Below are 26,765 nucleotides of genomic sequence, written 5' to 3'. Positions count from 1 at the left end.
AACAGCATTCCAGCAGAGTTGAATCATTCAGTTCCTCTTCCTCCCCCTCAGATGGCTCAATCACAAAGGCGTACGTCAGAAACGGATCAACGATTGGCTCGGACTCAAGAACGACAGCGCTGGCGAGTGAGTGTGTACTTTGGTTTGTCTAATCAGTGTGTTTACACCACGGCAGTTTCTTAACAAATCATGTGATATTTGGATCAACTGTGCAATATTTAGTTGAGTGTTGTAGGAGCCTTTTGTTGTCTGTTCTGCCTCTGGAGCGGCTTCAGCAGTGAGCCCAGCTGAAGCAGACGAGCTGAAGCAGATCATAACCTTTGAGCTCAAACCTGCAACACACCAGGCTCATAGCTAAAGAAGCTAATGTGCCTGTACACATGTTAAAGCCAGTGTGTTTGGACACAGGGGGCACTTGGTTAGCGAGGAAGATGACAAGCTGCCTCACTACGAAGAGAAGAGCTGGTTTGTCGGGGCCATGAACAGGACGCAGGCAGAGGAGCTGCTGCTGGGAAAAGCGGACGGTGCGTTCCTGATCCGTGAAAGCAGCAAGAAGGGCTGCTACGCCTGCTCTGTTGTGTAAGTACAGACATTTACCATCTCAGCATCACTGGACTGCAAAGAGGAGATGAGAACATAGCTATATGAAAGCTTTAAATGACCTTTCCTTGCTTAATTTCCTGCTTGCATGAGTTTGGCCTTGTGATATTTGGACCAATTGCATCCAGGGGCAGGTATTAGAGGTAGAAAAGACAAAGTTCTTCTTTGTCCCTGCATAAAGACCAAAGAGCCTGAATCGCCACCGTCAGCCTCACCTGATGTCCTGTTGTTGTAATTCTGCAGTTTACTAAAAGAATACACAGTGAAGACTGGTCTATCTTCTGTCCTTCTGATACCTCCTCCTGTCGTATGCGTGTACCACAACCCTTCACGTGTTCCACTCTGGCCCATCCCCCTCTGTGTTTGCAGCGTGGACGGCGAGGTGAAGCACTGCGTCATCTACAGCACGCCTGGTGGCTTCGGCTTTGCGGAGCCCTACAACCTGTACGGCAGCCTGAAGGAGCTGGTGATCCACTACCACCGCACCTCCCTGGTCCAACACAACGACTCGCTCAACATACGCCTGGCCCACCCCGTCTACACACACCTGACCTCCGGACGGAGATGAAACCTCCCACACACACTCACGTACAGAGAGGGGCTGTGTACCATAACACAACCGTAGATGGAGAGAAACACTTGAACACTTGCTGCAACAAACATGTCAGCCACCTTGGAGTTACATATATATTTTTACACAGCTCATTCTGTCTAAGACTGCTTGATTTGCACAACAAAGTTCTAAATGTTTGTGAATGTGAAAAAAGAGATGGAAGAAAGGAAATGGAGGAGATGTCAGAGGTTCAGGTTAGGGTGACCCTGACCCTGAACCCTGACCCTGAGAGAAGGAACAAAAAAAGGTCCAGTTTTTGTGATGTAATGGTTTTTGTTCGTGGGGCTGAAGCCAGAGACCAAAGTCAGATGGAGCAGGACGTTGGCCACAATCCTCTTTGGGTTGCTAAGCGTTTCTGAATCTGGTTTGACTTCTGATTTGGGGGCAGGTTCATGAAGACCTATAGGAAAGGAGTTTTTTTTAAAAGTGCTGCTTCTCAAACGTGTTCTGTGTCGAGCACGATTGAGAACCAACGCCATCGAGAACTTTTGTGAAAATGTTCCTCACAGCCCTTTTCCACCGTGCTGGAGCGGATTGAGAACCGTGTCCACTGCAAAATCACTCATGGACAAGGAGAAGCCAAATGACAACACATCCTCCCTTTGGAGAGAGCAGGTCAGAGGTCAGATCAATGACATCTACCAAACTGTGTCATAGAAGACTTAATATGCGCTGGTCTAAGTTTGGTGTGATAAAGATGTGAACGTGGAGGAAACCAATTCACCCAGTATGACGCAGCAAAGCTCGTAAAGCCGGATAGTAAACGGCTCAGAAAGTCCACCGGAATCCTAATGTAGACTTGAAGAAAAGCGGCACTGGAGCTCGACTGAAGTACGAGTCGCCTGAACAGCTTTACCATGGTGAGTTAGTGGAAAAGCAGATTGGCTCAACCAGCACGTTGGTGGAGAAGAGGCGCTGGAGAACCTTTAGTTAAACCAAACCAAAGTGTAAGAAGAAGAATTGATGGACTGAATGCTAGTAAACACGCAGCAGAGTCCGACTGTATGTCCACCAAGCGACCCGTAATGGAGAAACATGAAGCACTTAAACAAGAGCAGAAGGTCCCGAGTCAGTGTGAAGACTGAAAGAAGCTTCGATGAGGACCAAATTCTGAAAACTTAAAGTGCAATCCGCTGCTTTGTTGATGATTAATGCCGACCTTTGACCTCAAAGATGATCCCAGAGTGCAGGGACCGTTTCAGAGTCAAAGTCAGTTTGTCGTCCTCGATCCTCGTTAGTATTTGAATTTGTCGCTCAACTTTCTCACCAGTCAAATGTTTTCTGAACTCCGTTCATCCTGGAACACAGACGTCTCGTCCTGATTGGCTCTCTAGATGTTTCTGATGCGATGGAGCTCCAGGTCACGGCAGGATGATCAAAACAAAACTAAGAAGAATCCAGGAGTTCGACATCGTTTTAACCACAGATTTACATTGTTAACTTTTCAAATGTTAATTGATTCAACAAAATCATTTGGTAGAATTAAAAATCCTTTATAATAGCAAATGTGTTCCAAAACACAAAGGCAAACCTCAAGACTGTTTACCTCAATGTTGCGTAAACGTCATCAATATTTCTTCTTACTAGGGATTTGATGAACTGTGATGGAGCCTCAAACATGAGATGCTGGTTACTAAGGCTGGTTACTAGGGCAGCCCTTTGATGTTTAGCAGTAAGGTAACATAAGTAAGAAAGATGGCGATGCATTTAGCTTCACGTCCTGAACCTTGTGTCCCGTGACTTCCTGTCGTCAGAGACATCGTTTCAATGATGTCATCACAGGACAGAGGCTTCTTTGTACTTTTGCTGACTTTTGGTTTTATTTTTGAAATGGGAAATCCCGAAATCGATGACTTGAACTGTTTTTGTCACTGTAGAATGTCTTTATATAAAAAATACATTTATTAAAAAACAAAGGCTTGCTTTGTTGTCAGGTGATCAAAGAGTTTATGACAGATTTACGACAAATGTAGAGCTACAGACTTTACTAGGGCAGCAGGTATAGCTACAGACTTAACGAGGACAGGAGGTAGAGCTACAGACTTAACGAGGACAGGAGTCTGAATGTGTCTGAATCTCAGAGGAAACGTTTCCAGGTCTCAGTTCAAACGGCACAAATGACTGAATATGTTTGTGTTTGAAGCTCTGACACGTTTTTTACTCAGATGCTGAATTTCAGAGATTTAAATGTTCTAATTTCTCTCTTTAGACCAAAGATTTTGGTTCTCATTCTCTTAAATAGTTGAACATGTGAAGGAATGTTTCTTTTAAAGTCATTGCCTTCATATCTCCAATCTGAAGCTGGACACACGTCAGAACCTTCATATAGTTTTGGGCTCTTCAGGTTCCTTGTGTGGTGCTTTGGGTTCACAGACGGTTCAGGTTCTTGGATGCTTTTAGGATATGATACTGCAGCTGAAGAACCTGGACCTTCATGTTGTTTCGCCAAAGAACTCTCCAAGAAGTTACTTTTTCGGGTTCCTTATATGTTGTTTGGTTGTTAATCTTCAGCTGGATTCCGCGCCGTGAACTTTGTTTCTTTAAAGAACATTTACTTTCAAGGTCTTGAAGGACTTGAAGGAACCATAAAGTAGCAGGTTCCTGAATGAAAACATGTAGGTTCTTTATTGTTTGGTTCAGCACCTTTATTTACCTCGAACCCTTTGTCTGTTTGTGTCGTTAGTGTCAAATTGTTTGAGGTTGAGTTTATAAATCTTAGATCAGTTTTCTCTCATTTGCACATTTGGGAGTTTTCACTTTGATTCCGATCTTTTTTTGGTAAACTGATGTATTTTTTGTTTAATTTTGGATCAGAGTTTAAAGATTGAATGCACTTATGTATATTTATTTTGTTGTTTCATTGTAAAAGTTGCGGTGAATCTGAAGAACAGGAAGTTGGATGTTTGAGTGGATTTTCTCTCCTTCCCCGGAGCCTCAACAGTATTTGACGTCCTTCTCCATTTGTTAAATGTTCTTTTTTGGGGGCGATGATGGAGCTGTTTGTAAGGTTTTCAGTTTTTTAGGGGTTTGGCCAAACCAGATGTTCACTAACTGGAGTGTGTGTAAGTATTTTCTTCTGTCCTTTACAACTACTACCACACTTTATTCTGCTGTGTCTCACGGACAGCAAGCACAACTAGTCATCCTGAGGTCACACGATGTCCCTTCAGGTGCTCGCCGCTGCTCAATACCTGTTTTGGGTTAGGGTTAGTGTTTAACTAACGTTCCCTTTTATTGGAAGTATAAGCTAGAGATCCATGTGAGTTTTCCCTCAAATGGACAAAATGTTCCTTCAAACATCAGAGTTGTTAAAGTTTGAGGGGTCTTTGTTTCAAAGCTTTTTGTGGGACCAAAAACAGTTCCTGCCGTTTTTGGTTCCGTTAGCACCTTTATTTTCTTTATTATTCTGCGTTGACAGTTCTGCAAAGTTTTATTTGCAGATGACAGCGTTTGTTGTTTTGTTCTTATGCTGCACAGTTTCATAAAGGTTTCAGAGTAAAGAACTTTTCTAAAAAAAAAATAAAATGATTATTTAAAAAGTATCCAGCATGCATATTTGGTACTATGGTGTTTTTGTGTGTAAAAGATTTTTTAAAAACTTAAACAGCTGTTATTTGTATGTTTATGGTGTTTTCTAATCAACTTGATAGAACAAATGTAAACATCAGCTGAAACAACTGAGGGGCCAAAACAACAAAAAAACTGATTGTCCTGAATCTTTGTGTCCTTTTATAGTTTAATGTTGGTGTTTGGCTCTCATTCCTTCACAGCCTCTCAATGTTTAATTATCGCTGCACCAAAATACAGAGGCCATGTGATTGTGTGATCAAATGGCCCCGCCCACTTTCTAACAAAGTACCAGGATGTTCAGGTGGAGTTTGTAGAGGATGCTGATGTTCTCTTGTTTGGTCACAGAATCTTAACTTTCATGTTTCCAGTAGTTTGTTGGTTGTAGATTTTCCATTTGTTTGTGATCTCATGTACGTTTATGCCACAAGCAGTTCTGTTGCAAAATAAAGAAAATATTTTCATCAAATACAAGCAAATAGCTTTTTTTCCCCAGCCACTTTCGATACATATGTCATGAATCATTGCTGTATATATGACTGTGTGTTTGTGTGTGTGTGTGTGTGTGTGTGTGAGAGAGAGAGACTGCATCATGTGATAACTGCATGTGATTTGGAAACTGAATTTCTCACTTGTGGGAGTGACAAAAGGTTGTTGTTCTTCTTTATTGTGGAGGGCAGAACTTCTATCTTTGTGCTGTAGAAGAAACAACAACAAGGGTCATGAGCCGCTTGTTTTAGGGGAACACTCACCCCGAGAGAGTAAATCAGAAGTGAGTTAGTGAGAGTTTAACTTGTAAACACATCGTCCTGTTGTGCGTATTTTCATCCACCGTTTTATTCTGAAAGATTTCCATGCATTCATTTCCGGTGCCAACATCGTGAGAGACGATTGGTCCATAAATTGAGGAAACGGAAATTACGACATTTTTAGGCGAAAAGCTGCCTGCGCTTCTCTTTGACGATTGAGGAGTTTGCCTGCACATCTTCGTTTTTGAATCATTTTTGCGAGGAGAAACATTAAATCCGCGCCCAGTTAATTTATCTAGACGCTCTCTGAACGTGAGCAGTGAATATGAGATATTTTACCCGACGGAGGCTGCGGAGAGTTTATAAATGGGGCGGAAAGCAGAAGAGTTTCGACAGGAAGCTAAAGATTTATGAATACGAGTGAGCAGTGGCGCTACGGATCATTGAACTACTTTGACCTCATGGTTCCACTGCAGTTAAAGCTCAACCTGTTTGTGTTTGCAGCTCGCTGCTCATCAGCGCGGAGGGGCTGCCGAGGACCACCGTCATCCGCACCGGGCAGCACATCTTCATCGAGGGGGAGGATGAGGAGAACCCTTATGTGGCGAGGGTCACCAAGCTGTTTGGCGACGGTCAGTCCATTTTATTAGTTTAGTCCAATATCACATCCACGTCTCTAAGGGCTTTACAGACCCACAACACCAGGAAGACTCCAGAGAAAACCAACATAAAATGGATTTACGCTTGTTAGAGTCAACTCAACATTACCTAACCTGAACCTGTGGCCCTAAGCTGAACCTGTGACCCTAAGCTGAACCTGTGACCCTAAGCTGAACCTGTGACCCTAACCCACCTGTGCAGGAGAAATGCTAACTAACAGGGACATGAACACATTAGTGGGCAAAGTGAGAGAATTATAGTTTTATTTTAAAGGATCTTGATGAGCGACTGTCCGTTCAAATTCAATTCTACTTTATCATACTAAGCATGTAAACAGTTTGTACTTGAAGCGTTGAATACGTTTCATCTTATATGTCTATGTGCGTGTTCACATGTTGTCTGTGGTTTTCAGAGAGCGGGCATCAGAAGAAGGCGGTGGTTCAGTGGTTTGCGCGCGTGTCTGAAGTGCCTTTGAGCAAACTGAAGCTGCTGGGCAGAGATCCACATCCTCAGGAGATCTTCTACTATGAAGGACAGAGCTGTGACAACGAGGTGGACGTGGAGTCCATCATCAGTACTGTGCAGGTGTCCACACACACACACACACACACACTGTCTAGCTATGAATTCTGGGTAAAACGGTTCAGCGGTTTTAAACTGTAAGTCTTCAGGTCTGAAGCCGGACTTAAGTTTTATCTTTGGTTTTGAGCCGATTGGCAGCCAAAGTTGAGTGGGCGTGGCTTGTTCTTTAGCTAATGAGTGAACGACTTGGCTCGGTGGAGGCCTGAACTCTAATGAGAGCTGTGTGTCTGTGCTTTGGGTCAAAGGTCAAACACTTGGTGGGAGCTGCTGCCTTCCCTGACGGGGACAGGGACTCTCTGTACGTGAAGCTGTCTTGGGACACAAAGACCTTCAAGGTCTTGGACAGTTTCCTGTTGGAAGGCGAAGCTAAACCCGCTCCTGTCTCCTCCCCTCCTCCTCTCCCTAAGCCTTCCCTCCCCCCCTCACCTCCCTGCTCTCCACCCGCGACGGCTCTGGCCTCCGGCGGCCCGTTTGGGCACGCCCTCCCCACGCCCGACCCCGCCGTCATGCGGAGGGCGTCCTCTGCCACGCGCGGCCGTGTAATGATCAGCGCGGGAAAGGTCGGCGCCGGGGAGGCCGAGTCGCTGCACTCCGCCTCCAAGCTGTCGTCCTCCAAATGCCTCAGCGCCAGCAGGCGGAGCGCCATCGCCAGGACGCCCGGAGTACGCAAGAAACTGCAGCTGAGCAGTGAGTGAAGAACCACTCTGCATCCGGAGTTTAACAAAATAATAATAATAATAAACATGTTGTCACGGTTACTATTGGCTCCTCCCATCAGGTCCAGGGAAGAAGACTGCGACTCATGACGACGTTCTCAGCCAGCTGCTGGATGAAGACCTGGAGTCGGAGGTGATTTTGCATCAGGAGGTCTCGTCATCTCTGCCGCTGTCCCACAGTCTGACACCGCTCAGGAGACCAAGACTGGGACCAGCGCCCCCTCATGGCCCCGTCCGGCTGAAACCTGCCACCGTCTCCATCAACAAACTGACCTCTGCTCAAATGGACGGTCCACCTTCATCTGCTAGAGACACAACAAGGTGTGTGTGTGTGTGTGTGTGTGTGTGTGTGTGTGTGTGTGTGTGTGTGTGTGTGTGTGTGTGTGTGTGTGTGTGTGTGTGTGTGTGTGTGTGTGTGTGTGTGTCCCTCTGTTCCTGAACGAGTCACAGGTCTTGTGCGTTCTGTCCGTCTTCCTTTGTGTCTCCATGGCAGTACAGGCTGTCTCATGTCTCATCCTGTCTGTCCTCAGAGTTTCCACTCCATCCAGAAGGAGAGACGCCCCGAAAGCCAGGAAGGAAACCGGCCTGGGAGTGCTGTGAGTCCATGAACATGATCGCTCTGCATGCTGGGAAATATCAGATGACTAAGTGTGTGTGTGTGTGTGTGTGTGTGTGTGTGTGTGTGTGTCCTCAGGCCTGAATCGGACAATGAAACTTCTCCCATGCCGCCAGCAGCCACGACGCCAAGGACCTCCAAGAGGAAGTCGGCCCAGCTTGTTTCTTCACGCATCAGGAAGCAGCTGTGAGTAAGGGAGGAAACGCTCCCTCTGACCTCTGACCTCACTTTGAATGTCTGTGTGGCTGTGTGAGTTCAGGAGTTGGTTAGTGTCAGGGTAAGGGTTTCATAGTTACCTGTGAACTGTGTGTTCCTCTGTCAGTGTGTAGATGTTCTTCTTCTCCTCAGGTCTGTAGGTCTCCAATGGACCCTTATGGATCCATGAACATGTTACATACTAATATGTGGACCTGTGACCTTTGACCCTGAACGCTCTGTATGTTGTCATGGATCTCTACAGTAACTTCCTGGTCCTTCTCTCCTCAGTCTGCAGCTGTGTGATGAAGCAGCTGAGAGGATGTAGAGCAGATAAACATGCAGGGCTTCGTGAGGAGAAACAGTAGAAGAAGAACAGAGATGTGAGGAGGAGTTAGCCTCATTACATCATCACACAGCTCACTGAGTGCAGTGGTTCCCACACCTTCTCTGCAGGCCTATTTAAATGTGATTGATTGTTTTGTCATGCTGGTTCTTATCTATTTTAGTATATCAGCTGTTTCTAAATACAAAGTTGTAATGTTTTACATCAGGAATCTACTGGAGAAGCATCAAGACGTCGACTCAGACGGAGAGGATGGAGATGAGTTTGTCCCCTCTAGGAAAGAGGTCCAGAGCAGCAGTGAGGATGAAGATGAGGGGGTGGTGGACAGTGAGGATGAAGATGTGGTGAAGAAGAGCAGACGTGGAGCGGTGGGCTCACATACACCTTGTTCCACAAAAAAAAAGCGATCTGTGACCAGGACGCCGTGCAAAACTCCCAGCAAGAAGGTAAAACCTAAAAAAGAAGAAGAAGAGCACCCATTTGATTATCTCAGCATTGAGAAGTTATTTTTCCAAATACATGCTTTTACATTTTATGCAGTTTTTACACGTACATGCTTCACACATACATGCTTCACACATACATGCTTCACACATACATGCTTCACACATACATGCTTCTTAAAATGCAAAATACACACAAATGCAAATTGCACACATTGGGAAGTTTGCGCCCCCCTCCTGCACGCACGCACGCACGCACGCACGCACGCACGCACGCACGCACGCACGCACGCACGCACGCACGTGCATTATTATTGTTATTGTTATTATGATGATGATGACACATTCTCTGTATTATTTGATCTCATCACGTTTTGATTCCTGGAGCTTAGACAGGAAGTCGGCCTGGTGGGCGTGTTCACAGCCCTCGTTTACGATAATGGAGGAGTACGATGATGTCACTGTGTCTCATCATCAGGTCACGCCCGGCACACCGCGGACCCCTCGCAACGCTACGCCCGGCATCCCCAGCCGCTCGCTGCCAGCCAGGCGGCCTGCCAACGTGCTTGAGGAGGCCAGATTGAGGTGGGAAAGCGTGCAGATCTTTTGACTCCTCCCATAAGCACAAAATCTGGCGTTAGCAGGCAGCGATACTTCAAATGAAGGTCATGATTGATGGCACCACAAGATACTCTTACATTTCCTCCATTCCACATACAGTTCTGACTGAAGTATGTGCAGGAGGGAAGAGCAGATCTTTTACCCAGCAGTCTTTGAAACCCATCTTGGTCACTGTGTTAACCTGAGCCCTGTGCATACGGAGGGTTAGGGTTAGGGTTAGCTTCCCTTGACCTTCTGTCTGTAGGGTTAGGGTTAGGGTTAGCTTCCCTTGACCTTCTGTCTGTAGGGTTAGGGTTAGGGTTAGCTTCCCTTGACCTTCTGTCCGTAGACTCGTCTGTGGAGCTTTAAAGTGCTGGTCTCAACCCGTACCGGTCAATTGCTGTTTTTCTTTAAGACTCAATTTTCAAGGTTGCTTCTGGCTCAGCTGAGGATTGGTGTAAAGTTTTCTTTGGGTTCCACACGCACACACGTGCACATGAACACGGAAACACGTTGGGAATGAATGCATGTTGACACTTTGCCTTATAAGTAACAGTAACACGTGCTGCCGTGTTCCCTCAGGTTACATGTGTCGGCCGTGCCCGAGTCTCTGCCCTGCAGGGAGCAGGAGTTCCAGAACATCTACAGCTTTGTGGAAAGTAAAATCATTGACGGAACAGGAGGGTAAGAGAACAGCAGCGTGACGCCACAAAGTTACATCAACAAACTGAGTGAATCTAAACCTGTGAATGTTTCAGGTGCATGTACATCTCCGGTGTCCCAGGTACAGGGAAGACGGCCACCGTCCACGAGGTGATGCGCTGTCTGCAGAACGCCTCAGACATGGACGAAATCCCAACCTTTCAATTCATCGAGATCAACGGCATGAAGATGACAGATCCTCATCAGGCGTACGTCCAAATCCTGCAGGTGAGTGGAAAACAAGTTTCAGGTAGCAGAGTCGCATAGTCGAGAGGGAGTGTGAGTGAGAGAGAATGAGAGTGTGGGTGAGAGGGTGAGAGAGAGAGAGAGAGTGAGTGAGAGAGAATGAGAGTGTGGGTGAGAGGGTGAGAGAGAGAGAGAGTGAGTGAGAGAGAATGAGAGTGTGGGTGAGAGGGTGAGAGAGAGAGAGAGTGAGTGAGAGAGAATGAGAGTGAGGGTGAGAGAGAGAGAGAGTGAGTGAGAGAGAATGAGAGTGTGGGTGAGAGGGTGAGAGAGAGAGAGAGTGAGTGAGAGAGAATGAGAGTGTGGGTGAGAGGGTGAGAGAGAGAGAGAGAGTGAGTGAGAGAGAATGAGAGTGTGGGTGAGAGGGTGAGAGAGAGAGAGAGTGAGTGAGAGAGAATGAGAGTGAGGGTGAGAGAGAGAGAGAGTGAGTGAGAGAGAATGAGAGTGTGGGTGAGAGGGTGAGAGAGAGAGAGAGTGAGTGAGAGAGAATGAGAGTGTGGGTGAGAGGGTGAGAGAGAGAGAGAGTGAGTGAGAGAGAATGAGAGTGTGGGTGAGAGGGTGAGAGAGAGAGTGAGTGAGAGAGAATGAGAGTGTGGGTGAGAGGGTGAGAGAGAGAGTGAGTGAGAGAGAATGAGAGTGTGGGTGAGAGGGTGAGAGAGAGAGTGAGTGAGAGACTTGCACTGACTCTTGTTCTCTTGTTTTCCTGTAGAAGCTCACAGGTCAGAAGGTCACAGCTGATCACGCAGCAGCTCTGCTGGAGAAACGCTTCAGTAACTCCGCCCCCAGGAAGGAGGCCACTGTGCTGCTGGTGGACGAAGTAAGAATTTCTACTCCACCAAATTTACACAACTTCTTCATCTTCTTACCTCTGTGTGCTCCTCTGTGAGTGTGTAGATGTTCTTCTTCTCTTTACTGGACCCTTATGGATCCATGTTGTTGTAAAAACAGAAAGCAGTGATTTGAAAATTCTCTTTGACCTAAACTTTATTTAAAAAGGCACAAATACAACAAATCAACAAATGGAACCCCGAGCAAAATGATGTCATGTAGAATAGTGGATATAGAATCAACAAACATCTCAGAAGCTCCTCAGACTCTGGATGAATCTAGAGTTGCATCCTGGTTTGACCTGATGAAGATTTGTTGCTTCCTCTTCACTTCACTGCTCTCTGACTTCTCTGCATGTTGTAGTTTTTGGTACTTGACATGTAAACAAATCCTCAAACACGTCAGAGATCCTGTAAGACAACGTAAAGACTCTGACCTCGTGACTCGCTGACATCATTCAGTCCTGATGTTTGTGTTCAGCTGGACCTCCTATGGACCAGAAAACAGAACGTCATGTACAATCTGTTTGATTGGCCGACACGGCGCCACGCCCGCCTGGTGGTTCTGACCATCGCCAACACGATGGACCTGCCTGAGAGGATCATGATCAACAGAGTGGCCAGCAGACTGGTGAGGGTCTCTGCTCATCTTCCTCAATGTTAACGTTAAACTTCAGTCGTATCATCTTAGGAAACGACTCTGTTGTTAGGAGACAAGACGTTATCTTACTGTTATCGTCACCAACAGGAAGTGTGTGTGTGTGTGTGTGTGTGTGTGTGTGTTTGCGTTTGCGTGTGTGCGGTTGCGTGCATGTTTCTCTGTGTTTGTGTGTGTGTGTAGGGTTTGACCAGGATGTCGTTCCAGCCGTACAGCTTCAAGCAGCTGCAGCAGATCATCATGTCGCGGCTCAATAAGGTGAAGGCCTTTGAGCAGGACGCGCTCCAGCTGGTGTCCAGGAAGGTGAAGCTCCACCCGCCTCATCCCATCGTCCCACCTGAGTCCATTTGGCCACAGACATCCTTCACTCACACACTTTTATGGCTTCCTGTTTTCTCCAGGTGGCTGCGTTGTCGGGCGACGCTCGCCGCTGTTTGGACATCTGTCGCCGAGCAACCGAGATCTGCGAGCACGCTGCCGTCGAGCCTCCTGCCACAGGATTGGTGGGAATGAGTCACGTGATGGAGGCACTGAAGGAGATGTTCTCCTCTGCTTACGTCGCTGCCATCAAGTGAGTGAAACTCCTGACACCGACATAACAGGAAGTTGACATCAGATTGGAGGTTCATTGCTGACACCAAACCGTCTTCAGCCACAGTGAAGCTTATATTCTTTCTACTGTACATCTCATTTCTGTTGAGGAAAAGCAGAATGCAGAATTATTTTCTGGTCTGTTTGACCAAAGGTACTGCGGTGGTGCGTTCCACATTCTGTACTGTGCCAATGTGACGCTGCCTCCTGGTGGACACTTACGTACCTGCACAAGCAAAGAGAGGCGCAAATATCTGCGGGCGGCTGAGCGGACGGGAGGCTGAAGGCGTCAGACAGGTTCATTTTCCAGGTGTGAATTTTTCTTTTCTTCCCACTGTTTGTAGGAATGCGTCGGTTCAGGAGCAGCTCTTCCTCAGGGCCGTCATCGCTGAGTTTCGGAGGCTGGGCCTAGAGGAGGCCACGTTTCAACAGGTAAAATTAAAAGCTCAAACATGACCTCTGTGACCCCGTGTGTCAGCATAGATGTGCACAGACTCTGTTGGTTAAGTTTAATGCAGCCAGAGAAAGAGGCAGAGAAACACAAACTGACCTGGAGCTGGATTGGGATTGGGATCTAACCGGTCTGAAAGAAGGAAGCCACCAAATCTGCTTCAGCTCCTGAGCAGCAGGTGGAGCTGTGAGCTCGTCTCTTCACATTGACACGAGGCTCGCCCTGTTACAGGCCGTCACACATCACAACGGGCCCAATTTGACCATAGAACGTCAGACATGTTTGATGGCAAATCACAAAGAACCGGTGAAGAGACCAAGCTTGATCTTTAGCTCTTTAGAAGGTATTTGGTCCATCTAAAGGTGCTGCTCTGGTTTCCTGTCAGGTGTGGGTGCAGCAGCAGGCTCTGAGTCGTGTGGAGGGTCTGCAGCCGCTCGGCGTGTCCGAGAGTCAGGCGGCGTGTCAGCGTCTGGGAGCTTGCAGGTTGTTGCTATTGGAATCCAGCCGCACGGGAATCCTGCAGCGCGTTCGCCTGAACGTCAGCCAGGATGACGTCCTCTACGCCCTCAAGGCCGACTGATGAATCCCTCGCCTCACGCAGGAAAGTTAATGCTTCAGATTCTGGACAGGAAATGGAAACGACTCAGGTGTTTGTGGGAAACCAAGGTGAGATCCATTGACCCTGCTGAGGTCATGGCCCTGCTGAGGTCATGGCCCTGGTGAGGTCATGGCCCTGCTGAGGTCATGACCCTGCTGAGGTCCTGCCCTTGTGGGACTTAGTGGTTTGCGGTCCATCGTAGGTTTGTTTTAGTAATAACTTTTATAGAGAGTGCGCTCATGAACTTTAACTACAAGAAAATACAATTTGTCAGTTCAATAAACATTTAACCATGAAGGATGTTTGTTTACTGATGAACTCAAACACAAACGTTTAGCACATTAAATCTTTATGAATGTGGAGATTTGTCGATATTTTAACTGAAGTGTGAATCTTATTTTTGTTTCACAATAAAACTGCAACTTTAACACAAAACAAAGTTATTCAGTGTTTGAATTTGCAGAAATTATGTGAGAAACTATTTTCCTTTTAATGATTCATGTCTGATTCAGGCGGCACGGTGGTGCTGTGGTTAGCAAGTGTGTCTCACAGCAAGAAGGTTGTGAGAATGGGGCCGCGAAGTCTGCATGTTCTCCCCCTGTCTGCGAGGGAGAACATGTGTGACTCCAAATTGTCTGTAGGTGTGAATGTGAGTTGTGATCCCTGTGATGGACTGGGGACCTGTCCAGAGTGACCTTGCCCGTTGACAGCTGGGATTGGCTCCAGCGACCCCGCGACCCACTAGCGCAGGGGTTGGGAACCTATGGTAACCGCGGCTCTTTGCCAGCTGACGTGTGTGACGTTTCGTGTGATTTACCCCTTAAAAGGACAACACAACTCTGTCTGTCTGTCCCTCTGCAGTTACTAAAATAAATGAAGACCTAAACACGATGGCAACTCTAAGTTGTCATTTGTCATGACTGCCAGCAGAGGGCAGTGATTGGCTGCTGTCTGCTCAGCTGTTCTGGTCCAAACTCAGCAGAAACTCAATTTCATCTCTGATCGAGCTGCTGCCTTCAAAATAAGACTTAGAATAATACAGAGGGAGACTGACACACACTCACACTCACACACACACACAAAAGCACAAAGTCTGCTTATGGGCAGCGTCGTGATGTCTAGTAAATCTGATTGTATTTGGATTTTGTCAAGTCATCTTATGTAAACAAGGGCGGAGGTCAGCTGAGCTTCCTTCATAGTACAGCTGCCTTCAAAATAAGACTGAATAATACAGACCACACACACACAGCCTCTACAGTAATTGAAATGATAAACTTATTCACACACACACACACACATTCCTGCTGTCACCATAGCAACATGTTGGCTGTTGAATTGCCTGCAGGAAATGAAGAAAGGCAGAGAGAGATGAAGGTAAACAGAGAGAGAGACAGGGTTAGAGCGGTGGGTCAGCTAAGGTATGGGGAGGTTGCTATGGCAGGTGGGATGGTTGCTAAAGGGTAACCAGGGTGTTCTGGTAGTTGAGAGGTTGTGTGTTGCACTGCTGTCTCATGTTGCATAATATAAACACATAAACACTGATAAAAGAAAAGATGAACAGGAGTGAGTGTGTGTGTGTGTGTGTGTGTGTGTGCGTGTGCGTGTGTGAGAGAAATGAAACAAAGCAAGTGAGTGGGCGAGTGAGAAATGTGTATTCATCCCTTTTTCATGGAGCTCTTATCTCAACACCAGCCATCAACACTGTTGCCATGGAGACTGCATAAAGAGTCTGAGGGAACAGAACATACAGCTGAGTGTGTGTGTGTGTGTGGCAGCACAGATAGGACAGCATGAAGGTGTTTCTATAGAGGACAGTGTCCACAGCAGATCATGTATGATTGATCTTGCTGTGGTTCAGATGATCAGATATTTAGTTTCTTTTAGAAAATGAGGGCGAGGAAGCTGCTCAACATGCATCTTTTAAAATCTTAGCTTTAACCTCTGTGGTGCTGTTAAACCCTCATCTTTAACCTCAATATTTATTAGATGTAGTGCTGATTGGTTGATTATATTGGCAAACCGAAACTGTCAAAAAACCAATGACTTCAAATGTAAAGTACAGTGAGGGATTGATGGACATTTGCCTCCACCAAGCTGTTTTTCCAACACCTGTCGGCCCGATGCCATAAAATGAGCCAAGTTTAGTGTACATTTGTGTGGAAATCATTTCAATCTGGTTCTGTTCTTTATGTACTTTATGTTTATACCAAACAGTCAAGAAAACTATTTGAAATGTCAAAAAGAGATCAAAATTAAAGACACTGTTAAAGCTGTACAAATGTTACATGGGATGAAATTTGTAGATGAAGTAAAATAAATTCAATGTTTTGTAAAAAAAGACCAAAATATTCTTGGGCCTTTTTTCCTGATCATTGTGATTAAGCTATATATGTATGAAATGAGTATTATTGCAAACCTACATAGGATAATAGTATTGTGTACTAACTTGGTGTCAAGTCATAAAATAAGTTTGTGAAGCATTCAGTCATCGATAACGTTTAATTGAATGTAAACTGTTGGAGCAGTTTAGAAACACACAGCATGCAGCACTTCAGTCAAACTCAAGTTGAGAAAACAGAAACCTGTCAGATTCTGCTGTTCTCTACTGCTTTAACAAATGTATTTTTTCATCACATTTTACTTAATTGTTTATTTTTTTTATACATTTTCAGTCACATAATATACACAATTCAGGATGAATGATGCTTCATGTGTTGGACATTCAACTGGGAAGTTTTTATTTAAGTCCCGAATTTCAAGTCATAGATGAAGAGAATGAGGAGCTGAAGCATGTGGCTGCACACAGACACTCACAACAACATTAACACCAGGGACATACATACCAATATTCATCTGCTAACATGTGATTTCAAAACGTCAACAAGGTTTATGCAGAAAAGTGGTTGATGTTTACGTGTATTTCGTTACTGAAACACACAAACTTGGTTATGGACTGTTTTGATTTCAAAATATTAGCACTCACTGTGAGCAAAATTTGTTTTTGTTGGTGAGCAAATACACAACTATTTGCGAGGAAGGACCTCCGTGATTGGCCGACATAAGATGCAAAAAATCCTCCAAATTTATCAGATCAACTCAAAGGTTAGTTAGTGTTATGTAGCCTGAACATAAAACTATACAGCCGTGTTTGCATATTGACCACTAACTGGAGGCAGAATTCTTATTCTACATGACTGAATTTCTCTAACCTAAAAAAACGTTTTGAGATATTCTGAGATTGTCCAGCAGAGAGTAATAAGTGGAGTAAGAGAAAATATTTGTTTGACTTCAGGGTCCAATATTCTCCTAGCTTGGGTTTCTATTTTGGAAGTTGCTCATCCTTTTCACTTGAGCTTTGTGTGTGATGTTAAGTTACTTATCGTAGCTGTTTAATATCTGCGATGAGGCTAAAACCTCCTTCAGAGTCTATCCTTTATTTATACTCACATTCAGATTCTCGCACACACACACAGATGAACTTGCATCACAGCCCCAACCAGTACAAAAGCTGCACACAACAAACATGCCAGGAGTTACTATAAGCAACCAAGCAGTCACAGCAGGCAGGCAACAACACATGTAAACCCATCAGCTTAATATACAGTCAGAAAGATGCATGTCATCATGTTGTTGTTGGTGGAGCTAAAAAGGGGAACATAATCAAATACCAAGATACTCAAAAGCTTGTTAAGGATTTATAAATGCAGGTAGGTGGGCAATTTAAAAAAATGCAATAAAATGTAAAATTACAAAAAAGACTCCAGATGAGTGACACAATGATGATATGACAGATATTCATCTTTTCAAAGGTTGACTATAGTTGGCTCCATAACCTGAAACTTAACCTGTATAGGTAGAGTGTTCAGAGGATTTTGTGTATCAGGCTTCTGGCAATTACATAGGTTGTGCCTCATGAATATTCATGAACCCTCTCCTCATCACTACCAGGGTGCTTGCCTGGGAGTTTTGACATTTCTACCAGGAATTTCAATGATTTTCTGTTCTCAGAAAAAGAAATCAAGCATCACCAGGTAACATAAACTGATGGCCACACATAAAATGGTGTGTAGCACAGTGGAAATGACTTGTCAATTTGTTGTTTCTGCCTCTGTGCGCTTTAGTAGTTCTGCAGAGGTTTCTTATTCACTGATCAGGTTGCCATGACAACTCTCAAGCTAACACCAGTGGCTAAACATTCTCAGTAGCTGTGTGAAGATAACAGCCTGCAGTTCTGCCTCTGCAACAAAACGCAGAAAGAAATGATGGAGTGCAAATCATCAGAGGACACCTGAACCTACTACATGATTATATTCTGTATCATTTGGCCATTTTCACTTTCCTTTAGGAAACGTTTTGGTTTGTGGAGATGCTGCGTTCCCCATGGGCCATGGCGGAGAAGGCTTAGGCATACCCTGCCATCTATTTTGCTTGGAATGCAAGAGGTTCTGATAACATCTCATTTCTAATCAAACAGTTTTCAAGGGCTTATTCTCTACCCACCTGCCTAGAGAATTGTAAAGCCAAAGACATGGACATTCTCGCTCCTAAACTAGGTTAGGGTTAACTCCTCTCTCCCCTCTCCTGTGCTTGTGTTCCACTGTTTGACTCTCAGGTTTTCCATGTCCAACCAATCAGATTATCGCAGATCCCACACACTGTATTGGCATGAGAGCAAAGGAATTCAGTGTAAGAGCCTCATAAAACTGATCTTGTCTTGTCAAAAACTGTGCACTTTATGAATTGATGATATTTACCAAGACAGGACAGTAATGCCTTCTGTGTCCTTTGGGAACAAACAGGAATGTTTGAAATGTAAGAGATTTGCGAGAGCAGAAGGTAATGTTGCTCTGTCAACACAAGAGAACACGATGAAGAGCAGCATGTATATCAACAAGTGGAGGGAGAATTTGAGTAAGTGAAGATATTTTCTTTGTGAGCTAATGGAATCCTGTTAAATGTCTTGGTGGCACTGTTTACGTGGATTTCATGTCAAACCTAGGACCACATTTAACTAGGCCCACTGAGGTTTTGTATGCTGTTCCTCAATACTGTGTTCTTTTGTTTCTATTGAGAGCATGAAGTGGCTGAGAGTCAATTGAGCTTTAGCTTACTGGCTGGTAACTCTACCATGTTTGATTCCACAGCTTCTGCTGTCCAACCAAAGAAATGCATAGCAACATGGTCCAAATTCATGCCCACAAATGTTCACAATAAGGCTTTTATTTTTCCAAAACTGAGACTAATCCTTAAATCTTCGTCCTTGCAAATTCTTGTAATAGTTCTCTTGCTCAGTCTGATTACGAGTTTCTTGATCTAGAAGAACTAGAGCCGTCTTCCGTCTCATAGCCATTTCCTGCCTCTGTTCATCTGCTGAGATCTCTACCTGTGAGTGGCGTGGAGGGGGAAGGACTTCAGGGTCCACGGAAGTGCAGGGCGAGGCAGAACGGTGTGGCCGGAAGCTGCTTCCACGGGCAGCTGAATCACCCCGGTTGTGGCTGTTGAGGTCATAGGTGTCACGTGGATCACTCCCGTCGGTCACAACTGCCCACTCCCACGGGTTTCCCTTGCCACCAAGAGGCGGTACTTGAGGAGGGGTTGGGGCCTGCACAATGGGATGGTGGGGTGCGTGGGCATCCACAGTGACAATACCAGCTCCATCCCGCTGCTGGTCAGGAGCTGTGTGGTAATGAGGAGAGTCAGTTGTGGAGGAGGTACCAGAGCAGGTAGAGGTGGTTTCAGAAGATTTAGGTGTCTCCCCTGAGGAAGATGATGGCAGGAGGCCTTGCTGTTTTGACATGGCAATGACCTGCATGAGCCGTGGCTGGTTCGCAGCGCCCCGGGCGGACACCTCTGCAGTTGTTTTATCTCGAATAGCTAACCACTTAGCCCTGGTTAGGGCACTTTTTGGGGAAACTGGAGGTGGTCCTGATCCGGATATCTGAGGTGGCCTTGGAGTTGCCACCGCTTTGGCCGCCACTGGAGGCTGAGGGGGATTGGGATTAGAGATTGATTTGCCAGACTGTGCTATATGTGGATAGATTGCAATCTGAGACCCTCCATCGTCTGTTCCCATGGAACCTGCTTCTGATCCATCTTCGCTCGGCTCCCGCTCAGCCTCACTTCGCACTATTAGGCCTCTAATCTCCATCGACTTCTGCTTCCACTCTGATACCAGCTGCTGGGAGCGCATAGGGTCCATAGGTACCTGAACGGCCTTCAGACGGCGCTGGACTGGCTGAACAGGTTGGACTGGCTGGATTGGCTGCACTGGATCTTCTGCCCCCTGGCTAGCACCCAGCATGCCATTAACATTCATGCTAGCTCTTGGCAGGGTGTTACTGAAGGTCAGCATGGTCTCCTTCCCCATGGGGCTGCGAGGAGCTAGAAGCTCTACATCCACACTGGCTCTCTTCAGGCTCCCCATGGAGTCCTTCTCCCTCTGCAGGGGCCCACCCATGCCCTCCAGTCGGTCAGTCGGAGCTGGCGCAGATGCAATCTCATCATTACTTTCAGAAGCAGAGGCCGGGCCTTTGTTGTAGACAGAGTCATGTCCTCGCTCCGTCAGCGCTCTTAGAGGGTCATCTTTCAGAGGTGGGGGGGGCGGGGCTGGAATCACATCATCAGAGGATTTGAAATTCGCCACGGCGTGACAAGCCTACCGACGGAAAAAGAGAGAGCGGTTTATCAACAATTGCTAAATAAATCCGAGTTTTAATCGATGGGAGAGACTTGTGGCATCGGTCAAGCTGTTTTTCTTTGACACAGTTGTTTGCAATCAACATGTGTCAATCGCTGAACAAAGACTAAAAATAAAAATTCACAATTTCCATGATTTCTTTTCATACTCTGCTCAAATTACAACATGAAGCTATTTACAACAATAATGCAAAAACCTCACCAGGTAAGCAGCGATGAACGCGCCAATGAGGAAACCAACATAAACATCAATGGGATGGCTGCGATGCTGCGTGATCTGAGTCAATCCCGTCAAAGCCGCTGCAATGGCAAAAGCAAACACCAACACTGGCTTCAGCAGTTTGGTGCTGTCTGAGATGGTGGCGTTAAAATACATCTGGAAGGAGGAAGACATTAAGAACTTTAGGCGTCTGCTCATTGACCTTTGCTCTAATGTATATGTATATAGTATGTGTATATATATATATATTATATATAGTGTGTGTGTTTATATATATATATATATATATATATTACAGTACAGTATATGAACAATTTATCAAAGTTCAAATCCCACTGACACACCTCGTAATTCTTTCATGTGATAGAAACGTTTTTATCTAAACTGTTTTTAGAGTTTAGTTTACCTTAATCTTGATTTCTTGTATTATTTGTGTCTACATAAGAAAAGAGTCTGCAACATACAAGAAAACTTTTTAAACACCTGCCAAGATATGTTGCAAAGTTTTGTCAAGGATGTTTGGGTGGAAAAAGCAAAATTAGATTTTGAAACGGTAAAAATGCAGGAAAAAGAATTGAAGGATAAAAACACATTATTGTGTAATGATGTTTGTTGCTGCCCAGCTTATTTGTCTCTCTGCTCAGCAGGTTTACAGCATTCAGTCACATACAGTAACCAAGGTCATCTTGGTAAACACCTGGAGAAACCTTAGTTACCAGTGAAGAAATGTAAGCAATCATCTAGTTGATTAGCATTGCGTTGTCTTACATAGTCACACAAATGTTCTTCAGCTGTTATTTGTAGCACCTATGAACCTATTTGGAGGTGATCTGTTTCTTGATTGATTGATTGATCAAGGAGAGTTGTACTTACTGAAATGTAAACGGCAGCAAAAGCAGACAGTGTTGCATGCTGGGAAGGAAAGGTTTTTCTGTCAAGACGGAAGAATAGAAGATAATGAGTAGAGATGAGGAGATCGCTCTTCTCCACTGATGGTGGCTACATTGTTTCAATGAGATGCTGTACATGTAAACACATTTATAATCTAAAGGTAATATATATTTTATATTCAAATATTTGTATTTGTTAAAAAATGTCATTTTCTTTTATTGATTGAAAGAATCACAAATTATAACATGACCAACCTTGAAATTCAGATCAGTCCATTACTGCATTCTACTGTCAGTTACTGTCTTATTAATGACCTTTGACCTTGAACTTGATAACATCACAGACAACATCACAACTAACGGAATTTGAACTTATCATAAAAAGACCTTTAAAAAAACTTGTAGGTTCAACTCCGCTGGCCCTAACCTAACCCTAACCCATTGTTAACTTAGTCACTAGGCTTGCACAGAGTTTGTGAAAAGTAATTTACTTAAATGAATGACATTTCTTTTCTGGGTAAGTATCCAGATGATGAAGTGCACTGTGATGTCCAGATCATACAGTCAGGGTTTATTGCACAATAGTCACCCACTTGACTACACATTATCCCTTTAATAACTCCACCTTTCCTGTAGTAAATGAATCTGTAAATTGTGAGGTGGAAGGTTTGATTCCCACCTTGCAGCTAAGATGGCATTGGAGTCATGTCCGGAGCAGATGTCTTTGGTGATGTAAGGGTTTTTATTGCAGCCAGCCAGAGTATAGTTTGGTTTACACACAGTCAGAAAGAAGGGAGCGTGGTAACCCGTCGCTAACTGGATAATATCAGTTACCAGAGCAGTCGCACACAGACCGAAGACATGAACACCTGAGAGAGAGAGAGAGAGAGAGAGAGAGAGAAAGATTTAACTGTTGTGGGTGTAGTAATTGTAGTTGGTATTGTGGTTGTTGTTGGGAGGCTATGGGTGTAGTAGCTGTCGTGAGTGGTGTGTGTGTTGTGATTGTGGTAGGTGCTGTGTGTTGATTTGTACCTACGAAACGAACAGTTCTTCTCAGGAAGGAATTGAAGTTGCAGCCACCGGCATTGATGCTTCCTTCAGCTCGCCGGAGCTTAAGTCTGGACTGCATGCAGTAGATCAAACCTTCAACCAACATGATCTGAAACAAAGAACGTGGATATTCACACACACTCTATTCCCAAGGTAGAACGGTAAACAGGGCTGCAGGTCTGGACGAAGCTGCCAGGAAGGAAACTTTTTGTGAGACTAAATTGAGTGTTCATTATACAAATACTTGTTTTGCTGTTGCTTTTTACTGTGTTTTCAGTCCTACTTTTCCCCAATAAATCAAGACATACTGAACAATTTAATACAACTTATGAACCAGTTCTCTGAAATGCAAAATTATAAATGGTCAATCATGGCATTCTACGGTGAATAATATTCTGAATAAGCAGCACTGAACTTGATAATGGGCTGTTATGATGCGTTTTGCTGCTGTTTGAAGTAGATGAGCTGCTTTGTATCCCAAGCTACAATCTAAATGTGCTGCTTCAAACATTTTCCTGCTGCTATGTAGCGTCGACTCTGCTGTCATTGTTTTTGAGGACTGTGATTGATTCAATTAGCGGGAGCTTGCAATTTGTTAACTTCATTTAAAGTAAAATTAATTATTTATTTGAAGGAGCTTGAGGAGGGGCTGTATAAGTTGTTAGGATGATCAGGGCACAGAGGTGCAATAAACACCAACTGACATACATTATCCCTTATTTCAAAGCCTATGTAGATTTAATTTCAAACGGAATGAGAGATTTGAAAGCACATATGCACAACTATATGCTGCTAGAAAATGCTAAAACAGGTATCTTCATATAGAGGTGCTACACTTACACACACATAAGTGGCATATTGACAGCTGTTTTCAATACACACCATCTGAGACGACTCCATACATTACAGATCTGAACATTCCATTCACCATGACACAAGTGTGCATGAATTAGAAACTAAGATCATTCATTAATTTTTATATATTTAAGTCACTCTTATTTACGTTGCTCAATCATTTTAGCACTCTAGTACACTTACCATAAGCAGCTAAATACGTTTTATTGAAGTATTTTTCTAATGGACAATTTATACTTGTAATATCCGTGCGTGTGCCAATGTTACCGAGGCGGCCGGTCCAGCAAAAGCAAGGCTCAGCAGCATCAGCAGGGGAATGAGCTCATCTCCTCCGTCCACATAGGGCATACTAAGGTCACGATCATGGCAACGAAAGCCCACCTGCGCCGGCTGCACCAAGTCGGTCAGCTCCAGGAAGTACAGGGAAACCATGGAAGAGGCCACGATTGGCAGCTGCACACATGAAATACAAGCAAAACAGCTAAATTCAATTCAACTTTATTTATATAGCGCAAAATCACAACTATCGTTAGTTTGAGGCTCAACATACAATCATTTTGAAATACAGGTTATTGATTAATTGATTTTCACCTGGTGTGATTGACTGATGAGAATCAGTTTCTCGCCTATGGCAACCATTTGGTTTTTTTCTTTTGGTTTCCTTTTTTTTGTATCTAACGACTATCTTGCGACTCATGAAGTCAGTATGTGACTGATCAAGCCAGTTTGTGACTGATGAAGCCAGTTTGTGACTGATGAAGCCAGTTTGTGACTCAAGAAGCCATGTCCACACCTCCCACAGCAAGAGTCAGTTGATTAAGGAAAAAAGTTTTTGAAATCAGCTAAATATCATACTATCGAATCAATTAAATTCAATAAAACATCATTATATAATGAAGTCAGGAATCAAAGTACTTACAGAATCATAGTACCGGTATTGATATTAGTATTGGTTTTGATATTGATACCAAGCAGTGTGGTAGTATGGTATGCAGCGTTCTCTGGCCCGATATCACATACAATGTCTCAAAAGGCCTGTATTGTATGTGATTTTGTGCTTTACAAATTACAGTGATTTGATTTTATCCTACGTAACGCTAAAATGTTAATGTTCCTCACTTCCTGTTTGTAGGTTATGTGGCTATAGCTGATTGTGCACACAGCCATTTGTGGAGGGGGAATCTCTCTTCCCTTTTTTCCTTCCACATGAAGGTTTTCTCTGGAGTTTCAGAGGAAATGGTAAATTTCCCATCATGTGAAATAAAGACTCCTTCCACTAAGAATGTGTGAGTGTTAAAATGAAAAGTGATGTAGTGTGAACTATATAGTGACTATGAAACCTGTAACCATGACATCATCTATCAATCATACTGTAGTGCCCAGGTGGCATCAGTTTCCAACCAGAAAACAACATCAGGTGATTTATAGGAACGTTCAAACTAAAAGCATTGTCCATCCCTTTAGTTTTCCACCAGTCAAGTTTCCCTTCAGCTGCCTTTTGTGCTATTTGAAGTAACAAAATGAAAATTGTGTAATGGCTGGACATGGATTTAGTGTTGACTGGATAAAAAGGTAATTGGTAAAGTGTTATGGTCAACAGACGTTGTCTGTCTGTGGGACATGAGACAGATTAATCAGTGTACCGTTGGTTCTGTGGATGGTTTTTGACACTAAATCAAGGAAATGATTTAATGAGCCGTTTGGCCATTTGTTTTTCTCTTTTCAATCACAAATCGGATTTGTAATAGACCTGGAAACCATCTGGATTTTTCTGTTTTTTTTTATTTCGTTTCAGAGCAAAACTCCAAAGGAACACACTGTACACGGATTCAGATATTTCCAGGAGTCGTCAGACATCTTGTCTGGTGGAGAGGAGAGGAGATCTAGAGCACATATTGGGCCCATGGCCTATAGTTACTATGGTAACTATAGGTTCCTTCACTCAGCTTGGTAAACAGCTGAGCTGAAGTTGATATCATTATTTCAGTACTTTTTTTAAAGTGGCGAATGTGTGGCGAGACATTCATGAGTAAAATGTGTTCAAGTTTTGATGTGTAGCTTCTCACCTCTACAAAGTAGAAACATGGCAGCAGTGTCAGGCTGTCTTTAGGAGGCTTCTTCTTCATCTTATCAATGGAGGTCATCATCCTGATGAAGCTGACACACACACCAAATGAAATTAATACACCTGTTACAATCTTGTCCACATATTTGAAATCTGCTTCCTTTGCCTTCTAGTCACGCTGCTTGACTTTCAAGGTACAAAGTTGATTGATAAGTTCTGATCCAAACACACACTCCAAAAAGACAAAGTAGTGCAACACTTTGTGACAGTACTTTGATTTCTGAGGTAATTTTTACAGAAGCAGATATGCAACATCACTACGTTCTTTGTTGGAACCTTTTTCTAAATATCTCAAGAATTTTGTAGAAAAATCTATATAGCTAAATTAGATATTGCACACATTGCAATCATTTATGAAAATACAATTTGTCAATAAACAAAAAGCAATGAATTCATCAGTGTGTCACATTTCTAGCATAAGTAGTCTATCTAGTAGTATATCTCTAGTCTAGTAGAATGACATTTATTTTATTTCATCTATCTATCTATCTCGATTTTGCCATTTATCTTTTCACTGAATATTTCCCAGATAAAAGCTGTTTGTAATGTACAACTTTATTTTCCCACACAAATTAAATTCATGTGTACAAATACACAATTGACAAATGAAAGGGCCATTTTCATATATGTCAAACAATGTCAGTATAATTTGAGTTCTGTACTCTTGATTGAAAAAATTAAGGAACAGAGGAAATTATGAAACCAAATTCGAGGCCACTTTTTCTATTTATTTCTATTTTTCTGAAATCAAAGCACAAGCACCAAGATACAGTCAGAAAACAGATAGACAGCGAGACAGGCAGGTAGGAAGGGTTCAGGAGCCTTGTAACCTAAATGACTGCAGTAATTAAATGGCAGGTACTGCAGTATACTGTGTACTGTGCTTGCTGTGTATATGTGCAGTATGTATGTAAGAAATGAGTCATAGTCCAGCAGGATGGTGAAGATGATGCAGAGAAGCTGCAGAGCCCCAGCAGTGTTACATTCAAAAGATAACACAATAAAAACACTGCAGCAGCTCACCTGAAAATATGCTCCAGCACTGCTGCTGCTCTCACACCACCTGATCCATTTGATCCGTTTTCAGATCACGTTCCTCAGGCAGCACACCCAGACCTGCTGGTAGTCCGCTTACACTGGATGGATTTAGTCCTGGTTCAACGTTTTACCCG

General features: G+C 44.0%; 3 protein-coding genes across 5 annotated transcripts in view; 2 read left to right on the top strand and 1 right to left on the bottom strand.

The window, feature by feature from the left end:
- Positions 1-5,239, top strand: part of pik3r3b (phosphoinositide-3-kinase, regulatory subunit 3b (gamma)) — a 51,145-nt gene extending 45,906 nt beyond the window's left edge. For all 3 annotated transcript variants that reach the window (XM_076159407.1, XM_076159406.1, XM_076159408.1), the window contains 3 exons: positions 52-126; positions 409-579; positions 970-5,239. In XM_076159407.1, the coding sequence (XP_076015522.1) occupies positions 52-126; positions 409-579; positions 970-1,168 (445 nt within the window). In that variant the 3' untranslated portion in view covers positions 1,169-5,239. The remainder of the gene's footprint in view (positions 1-51; positions 127-408; positions 580-969) is intronic.
- A 467-nt stretch (positions 5,240-5,706) lies between these two features.
- orc1 (origin recognition complex, subunit 1) lies at positions 5,707-16,023 on the top strand. Its single transcript, XM_076159401.1, has 17 exons — positions 5,707-5,949; positions 6,034-6,161; positions 6,602-6,774; positions 7,017-7,458; positions 7,550-7,808; positions 8,018-8,083; positions 8,182-8,289; positions 8,853-9,090; positions 9,566-9,672; positions 10,270-10,371; positions 10,446-10,617; positions 11,342-11,449; positions 11,941-12,090; positions 12,301-12,420; positions 12,519-12,688; positions 13,053-13,140; positions 13,545-16,023. Exons 1-17 carry the CDS (start codon positions 5,855-5,857, stop codon positions 13,737-13,739), a joined length of 2,721 nt encoding a protein of 906 aa, XP_076015516.1. The 5' UTR covers positions 5,707-5,854; the 3' UTR covers positions 13,740-16,023.
- A 2,973-nt stretch (positions 16,024-18,996) lies between these two features.
- On the bottom strand, positions 18,997-25,615 carry LOC143007905 (phospholipid phosphatase-related protein type 3-like). Its single transcript, XM_076159402.1, has 7 exons — positions 25,535-25,615; positions 23,736-23,921; positions 22,596-22,722; positions 22,243-22,432; positions 21,547-21,604; positions 20,656-20,829; positions 18,997-20,412 (listed from the first exon to the last, which is right to left on the bottom strand). The coding sequence occupies exons 1-7, from the start codon at positions 25,613-25,615 to the stop codon at positions 18,997-18,999; spliced, it is 2,232 nt and encodes a 743-aa protein (XP_076015517.1).
- Between the last annotated feature and the right edge of the window lie 1,150 nt (positions 25,616-26,765).

This window comes from Genypterus blacodes, unplaced genomic scaffold (genome assembly GCF_046128005.1).
Source record: "Genypterus blacodes isolate CSIRO-AG114 ecotype Tasmania unplaced genomic scaffold, CSIRO-AGI_Gbla_v1 ptg000096l_1, whole genome shotgun sequence".
Classification (NCBI taxonomy): Eukaryota; Metazoa; Chordata; class Actinopteri; order Ophidiiformes; family Ophidiidae; genus Genypterus; species Genypterus blacodes.
Note: the sequence above shows the minus strand (reverse complement) of the source record. Positions and strands in the feature narration are given on the sequence as shown.

Bases quoted from the DNA above. Each gene is read 5' to 3' on its own strand.
- LOC143007905 (XM_076159402.1), bottom strand. From the start codon at position 25,615: ATGATGACCTCCATTGATAAGATGAAGAAGAAGCCTCCTAAAGACAGC. The intron at 22,723-23,735 runs GTAACATTGGCA...TCTTTGTTTCAG, and splicing joins TTGCTGGACCGGCCGCCTCG to ATCATGTTGGTTGAAGGTTT. The intron at 21,605-22,242 runs GTGGGAATCAAA...CCGTCTTGACAG, and splicing joins AATGCCATCTTAGCTGCAAG to AAAAACCTTTCCTTCCCAGC.
- orc1 (XM_076159401.1), top strand. From the start codon at position 5,855: ATGAGATATTTTACCCGACGGAGGCTGCGGAGAGTTTATAAATGGGGC. The intron at 8,290-8,852 runs GTGAGTAAGGGA...GTTTTACATCAG, and splicing joins TCACGCATCAGGAAGCAGCT to GAATCTACTGGAGAAGCATC. The intron at 12,091-12,300 runs GTGAGGGTCTCT...GTGTGTGTGTAG, and splicing joins ACAGAGTGGCCAGCAGACTG to GGTTTGACCAGGATGTCGTT.